The 20,441-nt window shown below is 41.1% G+C and overlaps 2 protein-coding genes across 2 annotated transcripts in view; both read right to left on the bottom strand.

The window, feature by feature from the left end:
- The window catches only part of ERMARD (ER membrane associated RNA degradation), a 35,012-nt gene extending 34,367 nt beyond the window's left edge, over positions 1-645 (bottom strand). The window contains exon 1 of the mRNA XM_018559971.1: positions 486-645. Within this exon, the coding sequence (XP_018415473.1) occupies positions 486-645 (160 nt within the window). The remainder of the gene's footprint in view (positions 1-485) is intronic.
- Positions 646-7,895: 7,250 nt separating this feature from the next.
- Positions 7,896-20,441, bottom strand: part of LOC108789847 (dihydroxyacetone phosphate acyltransferase-like) — a 29,184-nt gene continuing 16,638 nt past the window's right edge. The window contains exons 10-16 of the mRNA XM_018559972.1: positions 19,789-20,034; positions 18,360-18,439; positions 15,119-15,259; positions 13,384-13,483; positions 11,021-11,114; positions 8,991-9,052; positions 7,896-7,939 (exon numbers count right to left, since the gene is read on the bottom strand). Coding sequence (XP_018415474.1) covers positions 7,896-7,939; positions 8,991-9,052; positions 11,021-11,114; positions 13,384-13,483; positions 15,119-15,259; positions 18,360-18,439; positions 19,789-20,034 — 767 coding nt within the window. The remainder of the gene's footprint in view (positions 7,940-8,990; positions 9,053-11,020; positions 11,115-13,383; positions 13,484-15,118; positions 15,260-18,359; positions 18,440-19,788; positions 20,035-20,441) is intronic.

The raw sequence follows: 20,441 nt of genomic DNA on the forward strand, positions 1-20,441 counted from the left end.
TGGTATCGGAGCATCCCTACCGCATACGCCACAGCGAGAGCTACTATAGCTTAAAAGAGCACAAATCAAGTGAATGGGGATTTTGGGGTGGCGTTGTGGATGGGGGCGTCAAATTTCGCCTGTGTAGGCAAAAATCCTTGCACCGGCCCTGGTAACATCAATCCCACATAGACATGAATAATCTCCTGGTCCTTGGCTGTGCAGGGCTGAGGCACTCCCTGGGATGTCCTGAGTACTGATAAAATACATGGTAGTGATTCTCGCTCTCAATAATGCTGTCACAGCTATGCTATTTTTAAGTGGACTGTCAGGTCTTCCCAGCTCATTCTGTGGACTGTAGTAAGCAGTGATTTGGTATGCAGGCAAGGACACCAATATGAGTCGTCTATTAACATGCAGACTCCGCCAAGGCAGGGAAGGTGAGCGTCAGGTGTGTTTAAAAATGCCCACCTGTTCATAGATAACCATGTGAAGATACAACTTACCTGAAGACGCATGACAAACTTTGCTACATATTGCATCCCAACACACTTGATTGTCCTCGTCTAAAATATTTAAAATCTCTATATGGTCCTGGATCTCAAACCCAAGCTGACACACCATCTTGTAGACTGCTGGAGACAGACATGTAGTGAGCATCTGCATTGAAAAACAAAGAAATACTGTTATTATTTGTATACACACTGGCCTACTGTTACATAAACATCATGCCTCTCGGTCTATTAAAAGACTGTGCGCAGCTACTTCTTCAGTCATTTTGATCTGGCTCATTTTTGAGAAAATGAGAAAACATTCACAAGAAAAGATGCCTCAGATTATAGCTACACTTTATGGCTGAAAGTGTGTGGTCATTAGTAGCACACCTGGGGAAAAACACAAACATAGGCGCCTTTCCTGGTGCAGACAAATTTATTTCAGATAAAAGCAATAATAGATGTGAAACATACTCACAAAGGTCAACATGTATGAAGCATTGTGTGTGAATACATGGACCAAGGTAAAAGCCAGAGACAGCTGCACAGCCGAGCCTGTGTACAAGCAGGGTAGGCTGTGATGACGCGTTTCTGGGGTCACGCCCCCTTCATCAGATCACACCTGTGATATATGGCCAAAAGTAACTGTAGTTGTCAGTCTTACAATGCCTCATGGGACTTGTAGTTCCAAAACAGCTGCAGTGCCAAGGTTGCCTACCCCTGACCTACGCAATCTCTAATGTGCATACACCATTACTCCACAACTACTGCTTGCAATTTGTTCAGTATAGTTCAACTCTAGAAAAACGCCGGCATTATTTGTATTCATTAAATTCTCTAGATTTTTGTATGTGTGATACAGAATAAAATGCAGGACGCTGATACAAGAAGTGCTTCTCTAGATGCATTTTATGCAGGCGTGCTTTATTCCAAAGATTAAAGGAGAACTATGAGGTGAGCGCTTTTCACTCACCTCATAGTTCTAGCCGACCTGTGACAATGAAATTGTCACAGGTCGGCTCAGTAGATTGGGAGGTGAGCGAACACATATCGGCGTGCTCTCACCTCTCGATCCTGTCACAGCTCTCTGCCGTGACAGGGGAGGGGCTGGATTCCCCCCTCCCCGATCCGCCAGCGCTGACTGGCGGAACTGACGGGGGCGGCTACTCTAGATAGGCAGAGCCAGCTGTCACTCACGCTCCACACCCCAGTCAGCAAGAGGTGAAAGAATATCTAAAGCACACTACAAAAAGATTACTAGTCCTAATAGTCCTAAGATATAGCATCTGCATTCGTTTTCATTTATTTAGAAGATTTGATCTTGCCACTTCCTGTAAATTGAACTGTACACACAAAAAAGTGAATGGATATAGTGGAGGAGTAAGTGTGGCCACCGAGGTGTGTTATTCACAGGACCACCAGGTGCAAAAAAAAAGGGGACAAAACAAGCCCTGGAACATTAAAACCAATGCAATCACTACATCTAGGGATTGGTAAGCAGTAATAGATAACATTTGTGGTTTTGGGTTTAGATACCCTTTTGGGAAGTTCCCAGATGTGCTGGTTACTATTAATGATTAATGATGGGCTCGGGCTCCACGTGCCGAGCCCGCCTGGAAGCTGACAGCGCCAATCACAGGCACGGAGACATTTCCCGATCTCTGCAGCTGCGGACCGGGATAATGTCTCAGTACCTGTGATTGGCGCTGCGGTGCTGTCAGCTTTCTGTCGGGCTCGGCACGTGGAGCTGCGAACACGCACAAGCCTATCACTATTAATGATGAGTCTGGGCTTAGTGCATAACCGGTTTGCCCAAGCCTGCTAAAAGTGAAGCCTTCCTACTATGACATTAGTTACCATTCTGCTTCCTCTTCTAATGACAGACACCTAGTGTTACAGCATACAATAAGATCTGCACGTTTTCAAGGTGAAATCACATTTCTAACAGCACGGCTTTAACTGACACAGACTGGTAACCATGAACACACCTCCAGACCAGTGACAGTGCGGTCCTTACTGCGCACCCGGTTCTATCACACTGCGCATGCGTAGCTCCAGGAACGACCAGCCTAGGGAGGATTTGTCTCCGGAAATGGTGTTTATTTCAATTTTTTTTTGCCGTTGATCGATCAAAACTACGAACTTATCGAGTTGTGGGACCTCATTACTTCCGGTTTCCTCAGAACTACGAGGTTTTTACACAAAACATGTTGTGCACGAGCGCCATCCACGGCATTGCCCTATAGACACAGCAATAAAGTAATAAAATGATGTAGGATGACAGTAAGCCAGCGCGTTCTTTATCTCAGGTGCCCCACTCAAGCGGCGGCCATATTGAGTGGGGCACCAGAGATAAAGAACGTGCTGGCTTACTGTCATCCTACATCATTTTATTACTTTATTGCTGTGGTCTATGTCTATAGGGCAATGCCGTGGATGGCGCTCGTGCACAACATGTTTTGTGTAAAAACCTCGTAGTTCTGAGGAAACCGGAAGTAATGCGGTCCCACAACTCGATAAGTTCGCACTTTCGACACATCACCGTCAGATTTTTTTTCAGAGACGTGCGAGTCCTATATGGGTAGCTGTATTGCTGCGTTGACTAACATGGTGTAAATGAGAAAATAAAGCTAGTGAACAGTGAACAGGAAGTCTCTTTGTCAGCCGGACTTCCGTGCGTTCCAGCTGCTACAAAGGGTATTGTACGTAACATGGGACGGCGGGACGTAAAAGACGCAGCCAGGGAACTCCCATGCTTCCATTGTGTGGCCACCAGGGGCGGCACACTCTAATTGGTTATGTAGCGACAGCAAAGGAAAACGACGAATTATAAACACGGGTTTTAAAAGGAGCAATACATATTTATTTCTGTTTTAAAATGTGCTGTAATATTAATTAAAAACATAGGAATTTAAACATAAATTAAAGAGAAAAATAATACAAATAAGTCCATTAAAATTAGAAAACAGAAAAAGACAGCTTTTGCTGCAATACTCACCTTCAGCCAGGAGCTGCCCTGTGCAATAACTTATTTTCTGCTGGGGGTGGCAGACCTCTGCAGAGAGACCACTGCTTTCGCAGAGAGCAAGGGTCCTGCTCTTTTTTTATACATAGACCAGAATTTTATTTTTAAAAATGCACCCCAATCACTTCTTAAATCGCTGGATCCATATCCACCAGCGCCACTTTCCTGAATCTTCAGTTGGGAGGGCATAGACTACAAATATGTAGGAGGGGTAGTCTGTGGCATTGTGGTGGCTACATGGGTGGGTAGGGGGGAGGACTGTGGCATTGTTGTGGGTGAATGGAAAGGAAGGGAGGTCTGTAGCACTGCCATGGTTGCATGGGTAGGGGGACTGTGGTGGGGTGCATTCATGGGGACTGTAGCACTGTTTTGAATGTATGGAAATGGGGGGAGAAGGTCTGTGGCATTGGGGGTGGCTGCATGGGAAGGGCATCTGCAACACTGTGGCAGGTATATGGGAAGGAGTAGTCTGTAGCATTGTGCTGGTTGCTGTGGTGGCTGCATGGGAAGGGCGTCTGTGGCACTGTATGGGAAGGAGGGGTCTGCAGTATTGTGATGGTTGCTGTGGTGGCTGCATGGGTGGGGGGTCTGTGGCACTGTGACAGGTGTATTGGAAGGAGGGGTTTGCAGCATTGTGATAGGTGCTGTAGTGGCTGCATGGGTGGGGGGTCTGTGGCACTGTGGTGGCATATTAGATTTAGAGAAGGGACTCCATGCTATAGATTCCCCAAGTATACAATGAAGTTTATAGAGAGAATTGCTCCTCTCAGATACAGATATCAGCTCGCTGTCTTTCAGACTGCAACAGTAAACACTGACATGATAAGCATTGACAAGTTTGGGGAATACATCAGCAGCCTCTTTAGTGGGGGCTTTGTTGAAATTTACTGAGAAAGGACCTTCTACCAAGTACCTCACATACCTCCCAACTTTTGTGGAACTTTCTCAGTATTTGAGCCACCCCATGTCTTGGCATTGGGTGCTGGAATGCCAGTGTCTGACTAGTGCAAGTACAGAAAACCTATCCCCACTTCCATATGTCCACAGGGGTTTTGGAGGGTGGAGGTGGCTGACTTGTGGTCCGAAGAGGGGCTGATCCTGAGTCTAGAAAGTAGATTATAGCCCCACTATAGGCACCATAGGTGGAAGTCCAACTCTCATCAACCTCAGTGCTTTGGTTGCATCTCTGCCTCCCTCCCCACCTAACCATCCAGAAAGCAAATGGCCCCGGGCTGCATTTTTCCATTACCCAGAAGGAGAGGGGTATGGAGATATGGCCTGGTATAGTTCAGGAGGGGGGCGCAAGCTCAGCACTCACCTTTCCTGGCCTGCCACTCAATCAAACTATTGTCTGCCTGTTAAACGAAAGGTGGGAGATTGACAGAGAGACGTACAGGCAAATAGACAGCTGGAAAGATAAACGGATGCAGTGAGATAGGCAGATAGATGGATGGACAAATAGACCAATGGATTGATAGATGGATAAACTATGTAGAAGATGTGAGAAGATGAAACTGATAGATTGACAGATAGATCCATAGACAGCTAGAAAAGAGGTATCCTTTAGCTGTGCTCCTTAAAAATCAGATGATGTAAGATTTCATCTTGATTGTTTTTTTCTTTAGGGCCCGTCCACACCAGCCCGACCTCTGAAACGCTCCATTTTAGCAGATAGGCTAGTGCAATAAAGTGCTCATATAATGTTCGCTTTGTACTCCAAATATTCATAAAGTGCTCAATTTGTCAGATCCCACACTTGATAGCCATAATAAATATGTCTCTCACCATAAACCATACATACAAATAAAAATATTAAATACATACATTTATTGTATATCAAAAGTTCATTCCTAAAGCTGGCCATACCCCTATAGATTATCTGCAGGCTTTCTGTGGTCAGATGGAAAAAGTGCAACAGATTCCTCCATCTAAGCTAAACTGTGTGGTTGGAGGAATCTCCCACTGGGTCAAGCTTCAGTATCTTGCTAGTCGGCCCCGCTGGCTCTCAAAATATCTGAACAATGCCTGCATCCAATCAGATTGTTCAGGTATTTTGAGAGCCAGCAGAGCCGACTAGCAAGATACTGAAGTTTGTTGCTGGCGCTGGATTATCAGGTGGCTTCTCTAGATTCCTATTTTGTGAATTGTTGAAACTCTGACCCATGCACAGTGTGTGTTTACCTCCATGTGCTCTCACACTCTCTCTCTGCCCTCCTAGTTAAGCTGGCCACACACTGCAATATTTTCGAACGGATTCCTCCAACCATGCTGTTTCGCAAATCTCCTGCTGTGTCCTCTGTATTTTGACAGCGGCTGGTGTGTCACTGTCAGAATACTCTATCGGTGACAGCAGCAGATTGGTGTCATCACTGTTCACCTGAAGATTTTCCATCTGGATCTTTCATTCTTCTCAAAGGATGCCAGGCTGAAGGGGGCCAACAGGGCCACGCACTGTGCAAATTTCAGCTGGTGTATTGTACAGTGTATGGCCAGCTTTAAAACACATTTACCTCTCCATTGGGCTGCGACTCCTAACTTCCCTTCGGTTTGAAGAAATATTAAACACTTTTTTTCTTTCGGTATGCTGTGTGAATGGGAACAATACATTTTTAAATGATGTATGCAAGGATACAATTTCACAACACACAAATTAATTCACAATGCAATTCTAGATTTTCTTCTGTGGTTTTGTTTTATTAAGTCACCAAGGTTCCTTCCTCCGACTCAGCAGTGATGTAGGGGTCGGAGGAAGGAGCCACAAGGACCTAACATTCCCAGAAGTGTCATAGGCTGAGGACTATGACAGAAGTTGACAGAATGACAGAGGTTGCAGTGCTGGAATGGAGGGGAGGTAGGATTCACAGGCCATGGGAGAGGTGAGTATTACAGTCTGTTTCTTTATAGACCTGACATGGTCTCTTTAGGTACATGAATCTTGTGTGCATGGAAATGCCCATTTGAGATTCCTTATACATCTGTACACTGTAGAAACATCTGCATATTGTCCCCAGAGAAGGATGGATATTGCTAGTCACTTGTGTCAGTAAACATGAGACAAAATCCAAAAAGTATTTACAATTTTGCAGCCAAATTGGGATAACACATACTTTAGATTTATTATATGTTCCCATTTACATAGCATAACCTAAAATAAAATATTTGGAGAATTGCTGCTCGCATTTTTAACTGCTTTTTACTTTCTAAGAATCCTACCTAGTGTCCCCCCAATGTAATGGAGCTATGGAGTTAATGTTTACAATAGTTAACACTGTCTGTTTTGTGTTGGAAGATCTCATTATACTAGTTGTAAGGTAGGATTTTTTGTAAACTAGTCTGTCCTAACAAACGATTAAAGATTTAGAGGTTTAGATTCTGCATTGTATGTAAATGAGGAGGAACTGGAGTCTGTTTCCACATTATCCCTTTGAAATTGTTCAGAATAGCTAGCAGTCCTGTGTATAATCCTGCTTCAAGGAAACAACTAGAAAGGTAAGAAATATTAAACACTTTTTTTTTCTTTCGGTATGCTGTGTGAATGGGAACAATACATTTTTAAATGATGTATGCAAGGATACAATTTCACAACACACAAATTAATTCACAATGCAATTCTAGATTTTCTTCTGTGGTTTTGTTTTATTAAGTCACCACAATTAAATCTGATCTAGTTTAAAGCACACCTTTATTTTCTGTTTTTCAGCTTATATATTTTCAGACATATACTGTACAGTAAAGTAGAATCTTATTCCCAAGATTTCAGAATAAAAGACAACCAAAAAAAAAAAACAGTAACAGGAGTGCATGTGAAATATATATTACATTTTAAGAGCATTCGGGTTACATGAAATGGCAATATCCAATGTTTAAAAAAAACAAAAAACGAAGATTGTATGCTTCAGTAAGTGATATAAATGAGGACCTGAGTTTAGAGTTCTGGGGTTCAGAAAGTGATATCTTCATGGTAGTTCTGGCAGTAAAATTTTAAAAACCGTTGAGTGGAGTGTTATTCCGACATAACTGAGCCATCTGTTATAATGTATTTATCTGAAACTGTGTGATTGGAATTACTTGCAACAAAGTCTGACCTTTTTCAGTGCAATCAGCTCTTTAGCACCTCATTTTGCTATATGGCCTGTAAAAAGCTCATAAAGAAAATCATTGTGCAAAACAGCAACATAGCAGAAACATTTGATCTTCACGCTTGTTAAATCATAAATAATGACCTCTCATAGATGGGAACTAATAAACAATTCTTCTGTGTAGAAAAAAATGCACCATCTCGATTACATTATCACAATATTTTCTGGTTCTTCAGTTTGTTAGGTCTCCAGATGTACCTTCTTTCAATTACGCAGTGGTTAGTCAATTGGCATAAGCAACTAGGCACACAAGATTATTTAAAGTCGTGCCACTAGAAGCTTTTCTACGGGCACCTGCAATCCTAAAAAGATAAAATTGTGCATTATAATAAACATTGTTTGAGCAAAATTGTACAGTAAGGTAATTAAAGGTCCATTGACATTTCTGTATTTGGTAGATGATGGAGTTAAACCACCCAACAGTTTCTATGGGGTACTCTAACGAGAAAATGACAACCCTTGACTTCCTAGGTCTACACAACTCCCAGAGCAATATTTAAGGGGGTCCATAGCTTCCTGTTATATTTGTAGTTTATTTTACACTATGGAGTATGCAACAGGAACAACTGGAAAATCCAAAACATCAAGGGCTTAGAAACTGATGACTCATCACATTCTGGAGTCAATAGAATTTTTGGGTAGAATGATCCTTTAATGTTGCATCAGAAGGTCTTTCTATACAAGTAACCAAATTATGATTTAAGGTACATCAACAAAATATCAGGTATAAACATTAAAAGAGAACTATGGGGTCAGCGCTGGAGGATCGGACAGGGGAGGGGGGGAATCCCTGCAGGGAGCCGTAAGTGACAGTCACGGCTTTCTGCAGAGATACATCAAGAAGTGAGCGAGCGACGCTATGTGTTCACTCACTTCCCGATCTATTGAGCCGACCTGTAACAGTTTCATTGTCACAGGTCGGCTAGAACTATGAGGTTGAGCGATTTTCACTCGCCTCATAATTCTCCTTTAAGCCTCTAACACATTTAATTCAGCATTTTTAACTGTAAATGAGAAAAGCATTGCCTTCTAAAATGTAATGTCCACTTATGTGGCTGCTCTCCCACTCCTTACAGTGAAAATGCTGCTTTATGGAAATAAAATAAGCACTTTGGGAGAAAATCTTAAAAATACTTAGCTTACTCCCAGGTTTCTGGCAGGCTTGCCTAGACGAGGTGGTATCATTGGGCCAGGCAATCTAGAGCATTGGGGCACTATTTTTATAATTTGATGAATCTACACCATCACTACACCTAGTTGCCAAAATTGCCACACACATGCAAGCAAGAGCTGGCTGGGTAATTAAAATATGTGCATACTCTAGCATTGTATATACAAATAAACTAAACTTACCAAGTTTTCCTGCAAATTCTTCAATGGTGGTCTCATTCACAGTAAAAGTGGACTGTCCTTCACTGAAATCAGATAAGCATGCAAGAAAGCTATATTTAACTAGAGTACAATGGATACGGTTATCTAATCTGTCCGTGTTCTGTGTCACACCAAGCACTTCTATATGTTGTATTTTGTGAACTCAAAGAAATTTATATCAAAAGTCTGACACTCATGCAGAAAAAGCTAAGATGGAGGATAACAGCAGATACATCTTACTTATTTATTTTGTTAGGCAAGGTATTTCTCTGTATTCCCTGTGACATCACCACAAAGTTCCCTCAGCAGCTGCAGCCAGGAGGTCTTATCTGCAGTGTGTCCTTCATTTCTTTCTTTTCACGTAGACCCCACAAGACTATAGTTCTTTGGAAGTCCAAGGTAATGCTGTGGATGGTGACAGAGGAGCAGAGAACTCCCCTGTCATTGCCAAGACATAGTTGCTAACAGCATGGCTTTATCAAGGTAAATTACCCAACAGTGTAATTGTGGTATTAGTGTTACAGTGCTAGCACACCAAGTAGACCAATATTGCTTCCTAAAGTTGCAAACACAGCTGTATTTGCTTTATGAAAAAGCAATTAAAAAATGTAAATTACAAAAACAATAATTATCTTTTCTTTTGTATCACTTGCTCCTCTTACTAGACTGTACGCTCCCACGAGCAGGGCCCTCCTAACCCTATTGTACTGAAACTATATTGTAACTGTCCATTTTGTAAAGCGCTTTGCAAATTGTTGGTGCTATATAAATCCTGTATAATAATAATAATAATAATAATAGCGTGCCCTGAGAGTTTTTGTACTTGCAAGCAAGTCTACCTTGCCGATGTCTCACACACTGCTATCAGCGTCCTGAGCTCCTAAGCAACTGGGAGCTGCAGAACCCTAATTTGTGGAGCTGGGTGGGGAGAGGCAGAGGGAATCCACCTATAGCTATAGACTGGGATGATCATAATTCAGCCTCCATTGACTGATTAGGACTAAAAGGATACGGTGATGAGAACAATCACCCATCACATAAGACAGCTATCCTGGGTGACAGGTCTCCAAAGCAGGGAGTTGCAAACTACTACTTCTTAAACGGTTTACTTAAAGGAGAACTATGGGGTCAGTGCTTTTCCCCATAGTTCTCCTAAGGGTAACGGGAGGACACAAACTAGCGTCCTTCCGTCACCCAAAGCACAGTATACCGCGAGCTAACGCCGAAGCCGGAACGGATCCCGACAATGCTGTCTGGATCCACCCAGCTGCGTGAGTGACAGCTGGCTCTGCCTATCTAGAGGCGCTGGAGGATCGGACGGGGGAGAAAATCCCTGCAGGGAGCCGTGAGTGACAGTCACGGCTCTCTGCGCGGATAGATCGAGAAGTAAGCGAGCGACGGTATGTGTTCGCCCACTTCCCGATCTACTGAGCCAACCTGTGACAGTTTCATTGTCACAGGTCGGCTCAGATTATGAGGCTGAGTGAAAAGCACTCGCCTCAATTCTCCTTTAACCCGCTTATCCAATTTGCAGCTTTTTGCTTATTATATCTCATCAATGCATGAGAAGGAAACTGTTGCGTATGAGCAACAACACTGAGCAACTATTAGAGTTCACATCCACCCAAAAATGTATGTTTCAGTTTGTCACAGTGGCTAGCAGATTGATCTATATGACTTCTTATTTCTTATGGGGGCTGTACTGGCAAGACGTTCCCAAGAAGTCACCTTATAGCATCATCTTGGATTCTTCGTAATCCAAAATAATCAAATGAATGTAAGAATGCAAGTGCAAGACAAGGATACTGTCATTATGGGTTTGCAAGTGGGAACAGAGACAAACTACTGCAAGAAATTATTACCATTAGAATGTTCGCTTGTGGGTGACTCAGTCTACCAATGAAAACCAAATATTAGGTTTGAGTGAGGCTACCAAGATGACTGGTTTTAACTGACACCACAACTATGTGAGAGGAGCTTTAAAGAAAGGAGAACTTATTTATTATACTTACAGTTTACCAACTTTCACAAGGCCCAAATGTACAAATGATGCAAGTGTGTTCTTTTGCATATCAGAAGATAAGGCTTCATAACAAGAAGTGGTTTCTGTAAAATGAATAATTAAATAATACATAAGTGTCTGGCCTTTTATGAGCTAAACTGTTATAATCTGGACTTGATGTCATCTATAGATAACACTTAAAGGAAATCTATACTGAAAGTATATGGCTGCTGACCTCCTGATAATAATATAATGGCTAGATGCCAGGCTATATTATACTGATCCAATAGCTTTAAGATTTTCTGAGCCACTGACTTGAAATGCATATACAAATTAGGAGTTCTGAATTCACATTGGGGGGGATTTATCAAAGCAATTGCGACAGTTTTAGCCTCTTAGATCATTTTTTTACGTGCAAATCTGTCTTTTAACATGTGCACCTGTTTTGACCCGAGCTTACACTACTTTTCCAACTGCACGTGTTTTGCCCCTGTTTTCCACCTGTTTACATCTGCACTTGTCCTGGAGCATCACCTAAGAAAACAATGACAACTTAAGAAGTCCCCATGACCACTTCTTCAAGAAGCGACAGTTAAGCTTCTTGCCTGCAGTTACAAGTCTTCTTTCCTGGAGTCTGATAAACCTCATTTATCAACAATATTACACTAGCAATATAAATCTGACAGTGCATCAAATATATTCCATGCAATTTCAAACACTCGCAATTGCTATGATAAATTCCCCCCATTGTCTTTACTTGCTGCATTCTTGTGCCAGGCCAGTAATCTAAAGTTTTAAAAGCGAGGTCAGCAATAAAAGCCTCTCATTACAGGTTCTACAGTGTAGTGTAATATTGTCTTGTCACATAGAGTCCTCTATAAATTACATATCAAAGCAACTGTCAATAATGTACATGAAGTAACAGCATAATTAAAATATACCTGCATTTTAGGCATTACTGAAAAGATGGTTCTTAAATAAAAAGGAGCCCACAAATGTAAAAAAGAGCAGACTAATATAATTACATGTTCCTAAAAGGTAGTTGGCACTCCTAATATACTTACAGGTCAGCTCTCCAGCTGACTTGACTTGACAGTGACTTTCTTTGACTTGACAGTGAAAGAAAAAGCAGCAGATATAGATCATCTTTGTCACTCTGCACTCCTCCTACCAGCATGCCCCTTGCTCTGCAGCACAACTATTTGGCTCCTTGAGCTGTATTTCCCTTCCTCAGTCTAAGCTCTGCTGTACAGAGACTGCAAGAGGCTGATACCAGGTCAAATTCAGGTATTTACACTGCTTGCATTTCTAAAATTACAGTTAAAGTGACACTAAACTCAAGAGTTAAATCTTAAAAATGGATTCAGGTCCTCAAACCATCTCTGACTTGGTGCCGACACTGTCCTTCCTTCTGTAGGGTGGCTACTTTTGTTCCCCATGGTCCCTGTGTGTGTTGTAAAGCAGTCAACGCTCCAAGCTTGCTTTATTTTAGTCTTTATATTACATAGTTTCGCTCCTATGATAGACTACAATCTAAATACAAATTAGTAGGGCTGCAACAACTAATTGACATAATCGATTATAATCGATTATTGAAAATAAACTGAACATGAGAGTCTATCACAGGACCGAGCTGGAGCAGTGACTACTTTACAACACACACAGGGACCATGGGGAACAACAGTGGCCACCCTCCGGAAGGAAGGAGTGTCAGCACTAATGATTTGTGGATCTACAGCCGAGTGATACACAAATAAGATACATTTTTGTTAGTTAAAAGGTACTTGAATATATTTTTAACATTTAACTAAATTTTGTGTCACTTTAATTATGTATTAATGAACACAGAGCTGCATTAATTTGAGGTGTTTTGCACCTCTTCTTATCTCCATAATAAAAGGGAAGGTGTTCTGTAGTCCACAGAAAGAACTAGGAAAAGCTCATTGATAAGTGTAGCAATGGCAGGGAGCACAGGAAATTACAAGCTCACTGGATTTTTTATATATATTTAACAAAATTGTTTAATGGTACATCTAAAAAGGGAGAAATAAGGGAAGTGAATTGTTAGGGTTTACATACACATTAAACTAATATGACTACAGTAAAGATACAATTAGTTGCAAAGGGTTAGAGCAGGTGTGAGCAACTCCAGCCCCCCAGCTGTTGTGGAACTACAAGTGCCACGAGGCATTGCAAGACTGACAGTTACAGGTATGACTCTCAGGAGGCAATTAAAGCACAGCTGGATGGCCGGAATTGGCCACCTCTGGGTTAGAGTATTTTGCTGGTTGTAATTGCTCTTTATAGTCCCTGAGTGCATAAGTCTTATGGGTTAGATATACATACAATGTAGAGCTTTTGTGCTGTGCTTACCAGCTGTAATACGCTGAGTGACAAAACTCCTCAAAGCAGATATGTATTGTTTTTCTGACCATTTCTTAGTCACATCCTCTACTAGGTGCCTGAAGGCTAGCTGGAAAACACAAAAGGTACAAAATATTTGTGTATTATGTACACATGGGTCTTTTTTTGCTAAATTAGCATTCTTTGAAAAAAACCTTAATCTAGCTTATTACATAAAAAACAAAAACAAAACACATAGTAAGTCAGTACAATAATTTCAAATGTTTTTTTTAAAATATAGTATATGAATGGGTAGTACAGTAGTCTTCTTATAACAAAATATATGTATATGTTTCACTTCCATCACATATCCCAAAAATAAGAGGATTATGCCTCACTTTAGGATAGTGGGCAGTCCCATGTCAATCGTTCCTTTATGCTCCTGGGCTAACTGTACATCCAGAACCACCGGTTCGTTTTGTTCGAACTTACCATGTCTCCATGCACTGGACTGATGAGGGCCAGCAAGCCTTTAACAGCTGTACACAGTTTGATATAACTGTATCTACAATGTTAGGCTGTATCTGTGTGACAAGCCAATTTGCATAGCTCCATCCACTAAATAGGTAGTCAAATATTTATTTGCATTGACCATAGGCCAGATCAATTAAAATTGGAGTCCCCTAATAAGCTGAACTCAGCGGTTAATGAACTTCTAGTAGGATTTCACTAGTGAAGCTTATAGAAACAATCTATAAAATGCTATTCAAGCACACTAAAAAGACCAACTGTGTTTTCCCTAAAAACTACAGATTCCAATATATACGTGCCAAGTGTTAGTGCAGAATTAGATTTTTTTTCTATGCTTTGAGACTTTTTTTTAAATTTACTTTTGTAGGATTGGCTGGCTGTCCATAGAAGTAACCAGATGTGGGAGCCATGAAATGACTGCTCCCAGGTAGAAAATGTAATAAAACATATAATTTTTTTTATGTGAATGGATTGGAGAAGGGGAGAAGTTAATTGGTTCAAGCAAACACAGACAATGCTGATTTCCAGGAGATACAGGCGGTGGAGTTGAGGCTTAGCACTAGTAGGACTGTCAGGCAACATTTCACTAGTGCCCAGGAGTCTGGCCATCTGAAGTTGTACAATATCTTAAAGACAGTTCTTTCATGTGTCTGCACAGCCTCACATACTAAAAGTCTGGGTTCAAATATTTGGGACATTTACACATTAGGGGAGCCATTTGTTCTGTGAAACTGGCATTTATATTCATTCTTGTGCAGAACTAATGTAATATCAGGAAAATACCACATTACGGCCACTAGATGCCGCCAAGAAGCACAAGAAATAAACATGTATTTCTATGCTCCTTAGCCTCATCTAGTGACCATAATGTGGTATTTTCCAAAAATGACATTTGTTCTGCACAAGAAAATATTTTATTTTGCCTTATTTGCACAGAACGAAATGCTCTGCAACATGTTTATTAATACACCCCCAGGTCTAAAACGATTGAACGGTGGAGGATAGCCTAACCACCGAAAGAGCGTTCTAATCTTGATTGAAGACGAATTTGAGGCCTCATGCACAGGTGCAATCTCAGGGGCTCCACATCTCGCACTTCCAGTGGGGACAAGATGCTTGGCAATATTTTAGGCTGGCTCAGCTTTACTTTCACAAAAGTATTTGCCCCCAGATTCCTACACTAATAATAAACGCACTCAAATGCAATTTGTTTTTTGGTCCATACAATACATACCTGATAACCTTCAAAGAAGGGCTGAAACATTCTCAACAAAAACAAAGCTGTATTGGATCCTTTCTCTGTTAAGACCATTTCATGTGGACTTCCTTGAACCACATCACATTTGGATAGCAGAAGGCAGCCTTCTTCAAAATCCTGCCAAGGAAAAATGACACTCAATATGCAACACATAACGATTACTTGTACGCTCCAAAATTTTACTCAAAATACACTTAATTAAAACATAACGGAACCAAATAACAAAATTGTAATATATAACAGCTTACCGGGTCCCAGATGTGGTGGCTGCATTAGTTTTCATTTTTTAGCCTAAAAAAAACCTTTTCAGCAACTATAGAAAATACCAAAAATGCAGTGCTCTTGTCAGTTCTTGTGAGCTGCTAATCCCATTAGCCATCATGTAATAGAAGACAAGGGCAGACATATTAGAAGTTCAGGTTGGGTGGCAATCATGGTTGCCTCCATAGATACAGTGGAGAAGTACCCGAAGCCACCCAGGAACAGGAAGTGTGTAATGCGCAGGATTATCAGGTGAGAAAGAAAATTCGAACTAATGCAACCACTAAATCTAAGAACTGGTAAGCTGCAATATAGAACATTTTTGATTTTGGGCTTAAATATACTTTAAAGCCTTGGTTCTCAACTGGTGGGTCGTGACCCAAGAGTGGACAGTAGAAAGGTATCATGGCACACTCACAAGTTAGCATGTAAAAAAACTTGTCTCACCACTAAGGTCAATAACAGAGGTTTGGATACACGTCTTCTGCAGAAAATGTGAAAGCCGCACAGCCGCGCCAAGGCACATTGAATCTCACCGCCATGTATGTGCCAGGACGTCTCAATCTTCAGGCGGATTACCTCTCCAGGACTCGCCTAGACAACAACGAGTGGTCCCTCTCACGCCTGACCTTCCAGAGTTTGACGAGGTGGGCCTTTCTTCCCCAGGTGGATATGTTTGCGACTCCGGAGAATACCAAGCTCCCGAAGTTTGTCTCCAGGTTTCCATGTCCCCGAGCAGTAGCGACGGATGCACTCACATCGGAGTGGAATTTTCAGACGGCGTACGCCTTCCCACCCATTCCGCTCATCCTCGCCAAGACTCTCATAGTTTAGAATTAGGACTGCACTATAAGAGGTGCCTTGGCCGGCTTTCACATTTTCTGCAGAAGACGTGTATCCAAACCTCTGTTATTGACCTTAGTGGTGAGACAAGTTTTTTTACCATGCTAACTTGTGAGTGTGCCATGATGCCTTTCTACTGTCTAGAAGAATGGTTCCGTCCCCCGCCGCCTCTCCTCTCCTCACTGCAGTGAGCAGAGCGGCAGGGTTAAAAGTAACCCTGCCGCTCCGTGTACACAGTGAGAGGGGAGAGCTGTGCTCTTCCTCTCTCACCTGTCACAGGAGTTCCACAGTGCTGTGCTAGAACTCCTTTATTGGAGTCAATAAAGAGAACCTGTCACCTCCAATTGCCATCACACAGGGGATTTTTTTCTCCTGTGTGATAGCAATAAAGTTAGGTGATAAACAAAAATGACATTGATTTAAAAAGAAAATGAAATAATTACATAAAAAAATAAAAAGGTGATTAAAAAGTAAAAGAAATTGATAAAAAAAATTTAATAAATAAAAATTTAAAAAATAAGAAAGAATTAAAAAAACAAAAAGTGATAAAAAAAAGTTAATTAAGAAAAAGTAAAACAAAATTGAAACCAACCCCGCCGCCCTGCCATCTGGTTGCCATTCTCCATTTATGGGAAAGGGGGCGTATTGCAGAACCTGGCCTTGGGGCGGCAGGGAGAGTAAATCTGGCCCTGTATACAGCCTCAGCCTCCTGCACTGCCTTTTGCTCCATGGGATAGTTTACAACCCTGAAGACAACACCATCTGACCCCACTGGATTGCCTTCAAAGATAAGAGGTATTCTGACAAGCTGTCTTACCTTTCTACCAACTGTTTAAAGCTCCCTGCAAATTGCTTCCCTGGATTTCTGATTATTTCCCAGCAGATTGGCACAGTTCCAAAGAAGTTTCTTTCAGCCTACATTATTTCCATGCTGGTTGTTAAAAGTATTGTTAGGAGTGCAACATAGTTTATTTATGGTTTTCATGTGTTATAAAACTTACTAGACCAGGTTGTGGCACCCTCCCTTTCTTCTCTTTTCTAATTTATAGACACAGGTTACCTCTAGCTGTGTACAAGAAAGGCTGCACACCTCAACAGAGACTTTACCAGATCACCAACTATCATTTGTTCTACATCAATCCCCCTCTCCTGTGTATCCCTTATAGTACTTACACAATTTAGCTACTTTTTGGACAAAGAAAAGGCTAAAGCAGCTCTTAGAAATAACTTGATCCAAGAATGTTTTGCTAGTCTTAAGTAAGAAACAATTAAAGGGTTATTAAACTCTGCGGTGTTTTTGCATATATCTACTGCTAGCAAGCAGTAGATTAATGCAGAAAGTGTTTTTTTTTAAAACCGCTTTAAAAACGCTTACCTGTGTCTTCCCGTCCGAAAATGTGAAAATTCTCAGGCGGCCGCAAAGCATCTTGGGGCTGGCGCATGCGCAGTTCACATTTTCGGCCGAAAGACGAGGAGAGACACAAGGTAAGTCTATGGACACTTTTGCAGTCAAATTTAAGAAAAACCCCAATATACAGTGGGGGTAATTTTTCAAAGCAATTGCAAGTGTTTGAACTTGCACTGAATATATTTGCAATAAACAGAATCTAAAAGGAATGCAAAGTTGGGGGGACTCAAAGGGTCATGATATTGTTAACAAAAACTCAAAAAGAAATTGGCAATATGAAAAAAAAAATATGTTTTTATGCCCCCAAACATTAGAAACTACTTTATTTTTGAGAGACCGCTGGTCCTGAGTATCTCCTTTTGAAGCTTCCAGGTATTCAAATAGAACCTCTTTATTGCTGGGTGAAGACTAGGCCTGTGGCAAAGAAGATCATCTCTGTAGGCAATCCGAATAGGCAATATCAGTGACACATAGTTTAACTGCATGAACCAAGCTCTTTCCAGTCAGCAGAAAAATAACAACTAATGGCAGGATCAACAGTTAATAAACTATGTTACAGGGGGACTCGGAAAACAAAACCACTGTCTTAATGATATTGACTATCATACATGTAGTTTTTAATTTTGGCAATAGTTAATATAACTTTAAATTCTAAGTCAAATGTTGGTTTGCCCGAACTGTCACTTTTAAAAATGAATATTGTACCTTTTTTTCAAAACCAGGAAAGAAGATAAACTCTTTGGAAAAAAGGTTTCTTAGGAAGTCAAACGTCTGGTAAACATCCTCTGGAAGGAAACCAAATTATTGTCAATAAATCTAAACAATCAAAGGGAAAAAAAAATTGCAAAATATGGTCAGTTTTATTCACAACATATGTATACAATTTATAAATCCCATTTTATTTTTATTTATATCGGCAACCTCTAAAGCAGCAGCATCAAGGAACAAGCAAGAAGATCTGGGACTTTTGCAGGTGATGGCGGCAATCAGAAAGGGAGGTTGTACATAGAACTGTGCCTCTCACAGTCACCCAGGCCTCTTGGTTTCATTGCTAGCACAGTATGCCTAGATAACTTCCATGCATTTTGTTACACTTTGCATGAATACAGAGAACAGACTAATATTTTATAAATCATTTGGTATTATATGAATCACATCATGTACCAATATGTACCTTACAGGGCAATCTCTGTAAAGGAAGAGAAAAATTGGAGTCCCTGGACAATTTATTAGATGCATTCATTATATTGTCAATCTGATATTGTGACTGTTAGCTCTCTTGTAGAAGTGTAAATTAGGGATGTTCAGATACCAAATACCATACTTGGTACAAGTACAGATACTTTTCCAGCTCCAAGACTAGACTAGAGAAAAAAAAAAAAATCAAACGTTAGGAGGCAGCTGTCATTTTTAAAAGGAGCATACGGAGCTCCTGGGATTTAATACCAATTTTTCCGGACCAAGTACTGATAAGTGTCCAAGTACTCACAAATACAATTACCGATACATTTTTGTTTAGTGTCATGTGACAGTTTTTCTAAAACAATACAGACTAATGATTTCAGGACAGTAGTGGAGCACTAGAGCCCGGTCCCAGCTGCAAATGCTGAAACACTGGTAGTTCTCATGAAAATGCCAAGTATCGGCACTGGTATCTGAACTTGTAGCTGAACATTCCTAGTGTAAATGGCTTCTCAATGCGGGTGCGATGACAACTGCTGCTCTCCCGGACATGTCCCCACCAGTAACACCACTTCCAGACACCTCTCACCTTGTCAGATACCTCCTCTCCCAGTCTTCCAACCCCAAGTGAAAATGTTCTTCTCCTACCTGTGCTTCCCCCAGTCAGATTGCTCCTGCCCACCTATCTCCTTTTCAACCTGCCTCTCTCTCTTCCCCAATACACACAGCAGCAGCCTTCTGGGCATCACCACTGCTTTAAGACAAATCAACGCACTGCTTTAAGACAAATCAATGACTTATTCAGGCTCTGCTCCATGAAGATACAATCTCTCACTGACAGACAGGTTATCCTTCAAATATTTCTACCCAGTTTAAAAGAGAGCCAGCTGTTAACTAGATTTAAACCTAATGCTGTTCTTCTCCCCCAAACAAAACCAATAGATTTTCTTACCTCTCCTGGAACTCTGTGCCATTTTCATAGCCAGAACCACCAGAGCAGGTCTTACATATATATTGACCAAATGATTCCTGTAGGAGGCGCACATGAGTACAGCAACTGCTCTGCTGAACACCAGCTCTTCAGTGAGAATGCCATTTTTGTTGTTATCAAACAAGAAGACCTCCCCATTAACAAGCTTTGTGATGTTTGAGTGGAGGTCTAGGCTGGACCGTACTACTTTACTGGCAGACATGTTATCTAAAGTTAAAAAAGAAAAATGATTCATATTTAGAAGGAAAGCATAGTGCAGAGTTAGAATCACGTTTCCTAAGTCCAGTACAGGAGTATAGGGTATGAGCTGAATAAGCAATTCTTCTATACAAACAGTCAACTGATGCCAGCTGAAAAAGCAAACCTATGTGATTGACTCATTAATATAAACATGCAGTTTGTCACTGATCTTCATGTGAGGGGCTTTGCCCTAGGTTTATGTGTTACATGTGAATATATACATACATACTACCTTTTTTATTGGACTAACAAAATATATACAAGACAAGCTTTCGAGAGTGAACATCTCTTCTTCAGGTCAGAAGCAATACTGATCAAAATGACAGTTTGTCAGTTTAGACAGGAGAAAGCTGTTAGAAGAGGGGGGGGGGGGG

Source organism: Nanorana parkeri, unplaced genomic scaffold (assembly GCF_000935625.1).
Source record: "Nanorana parkeri isolate BGI_ZX_2015 unplaced genomic scaffold, ASM93562v1 scaffold424, whole genome shotgun sequence".
Taxonomy (NCBI): Eukaryota; Metazoa; Chordata; class Amphibia; order Anura; family Dicroglossidae; genus Nanorana; species Nanorana parkeri.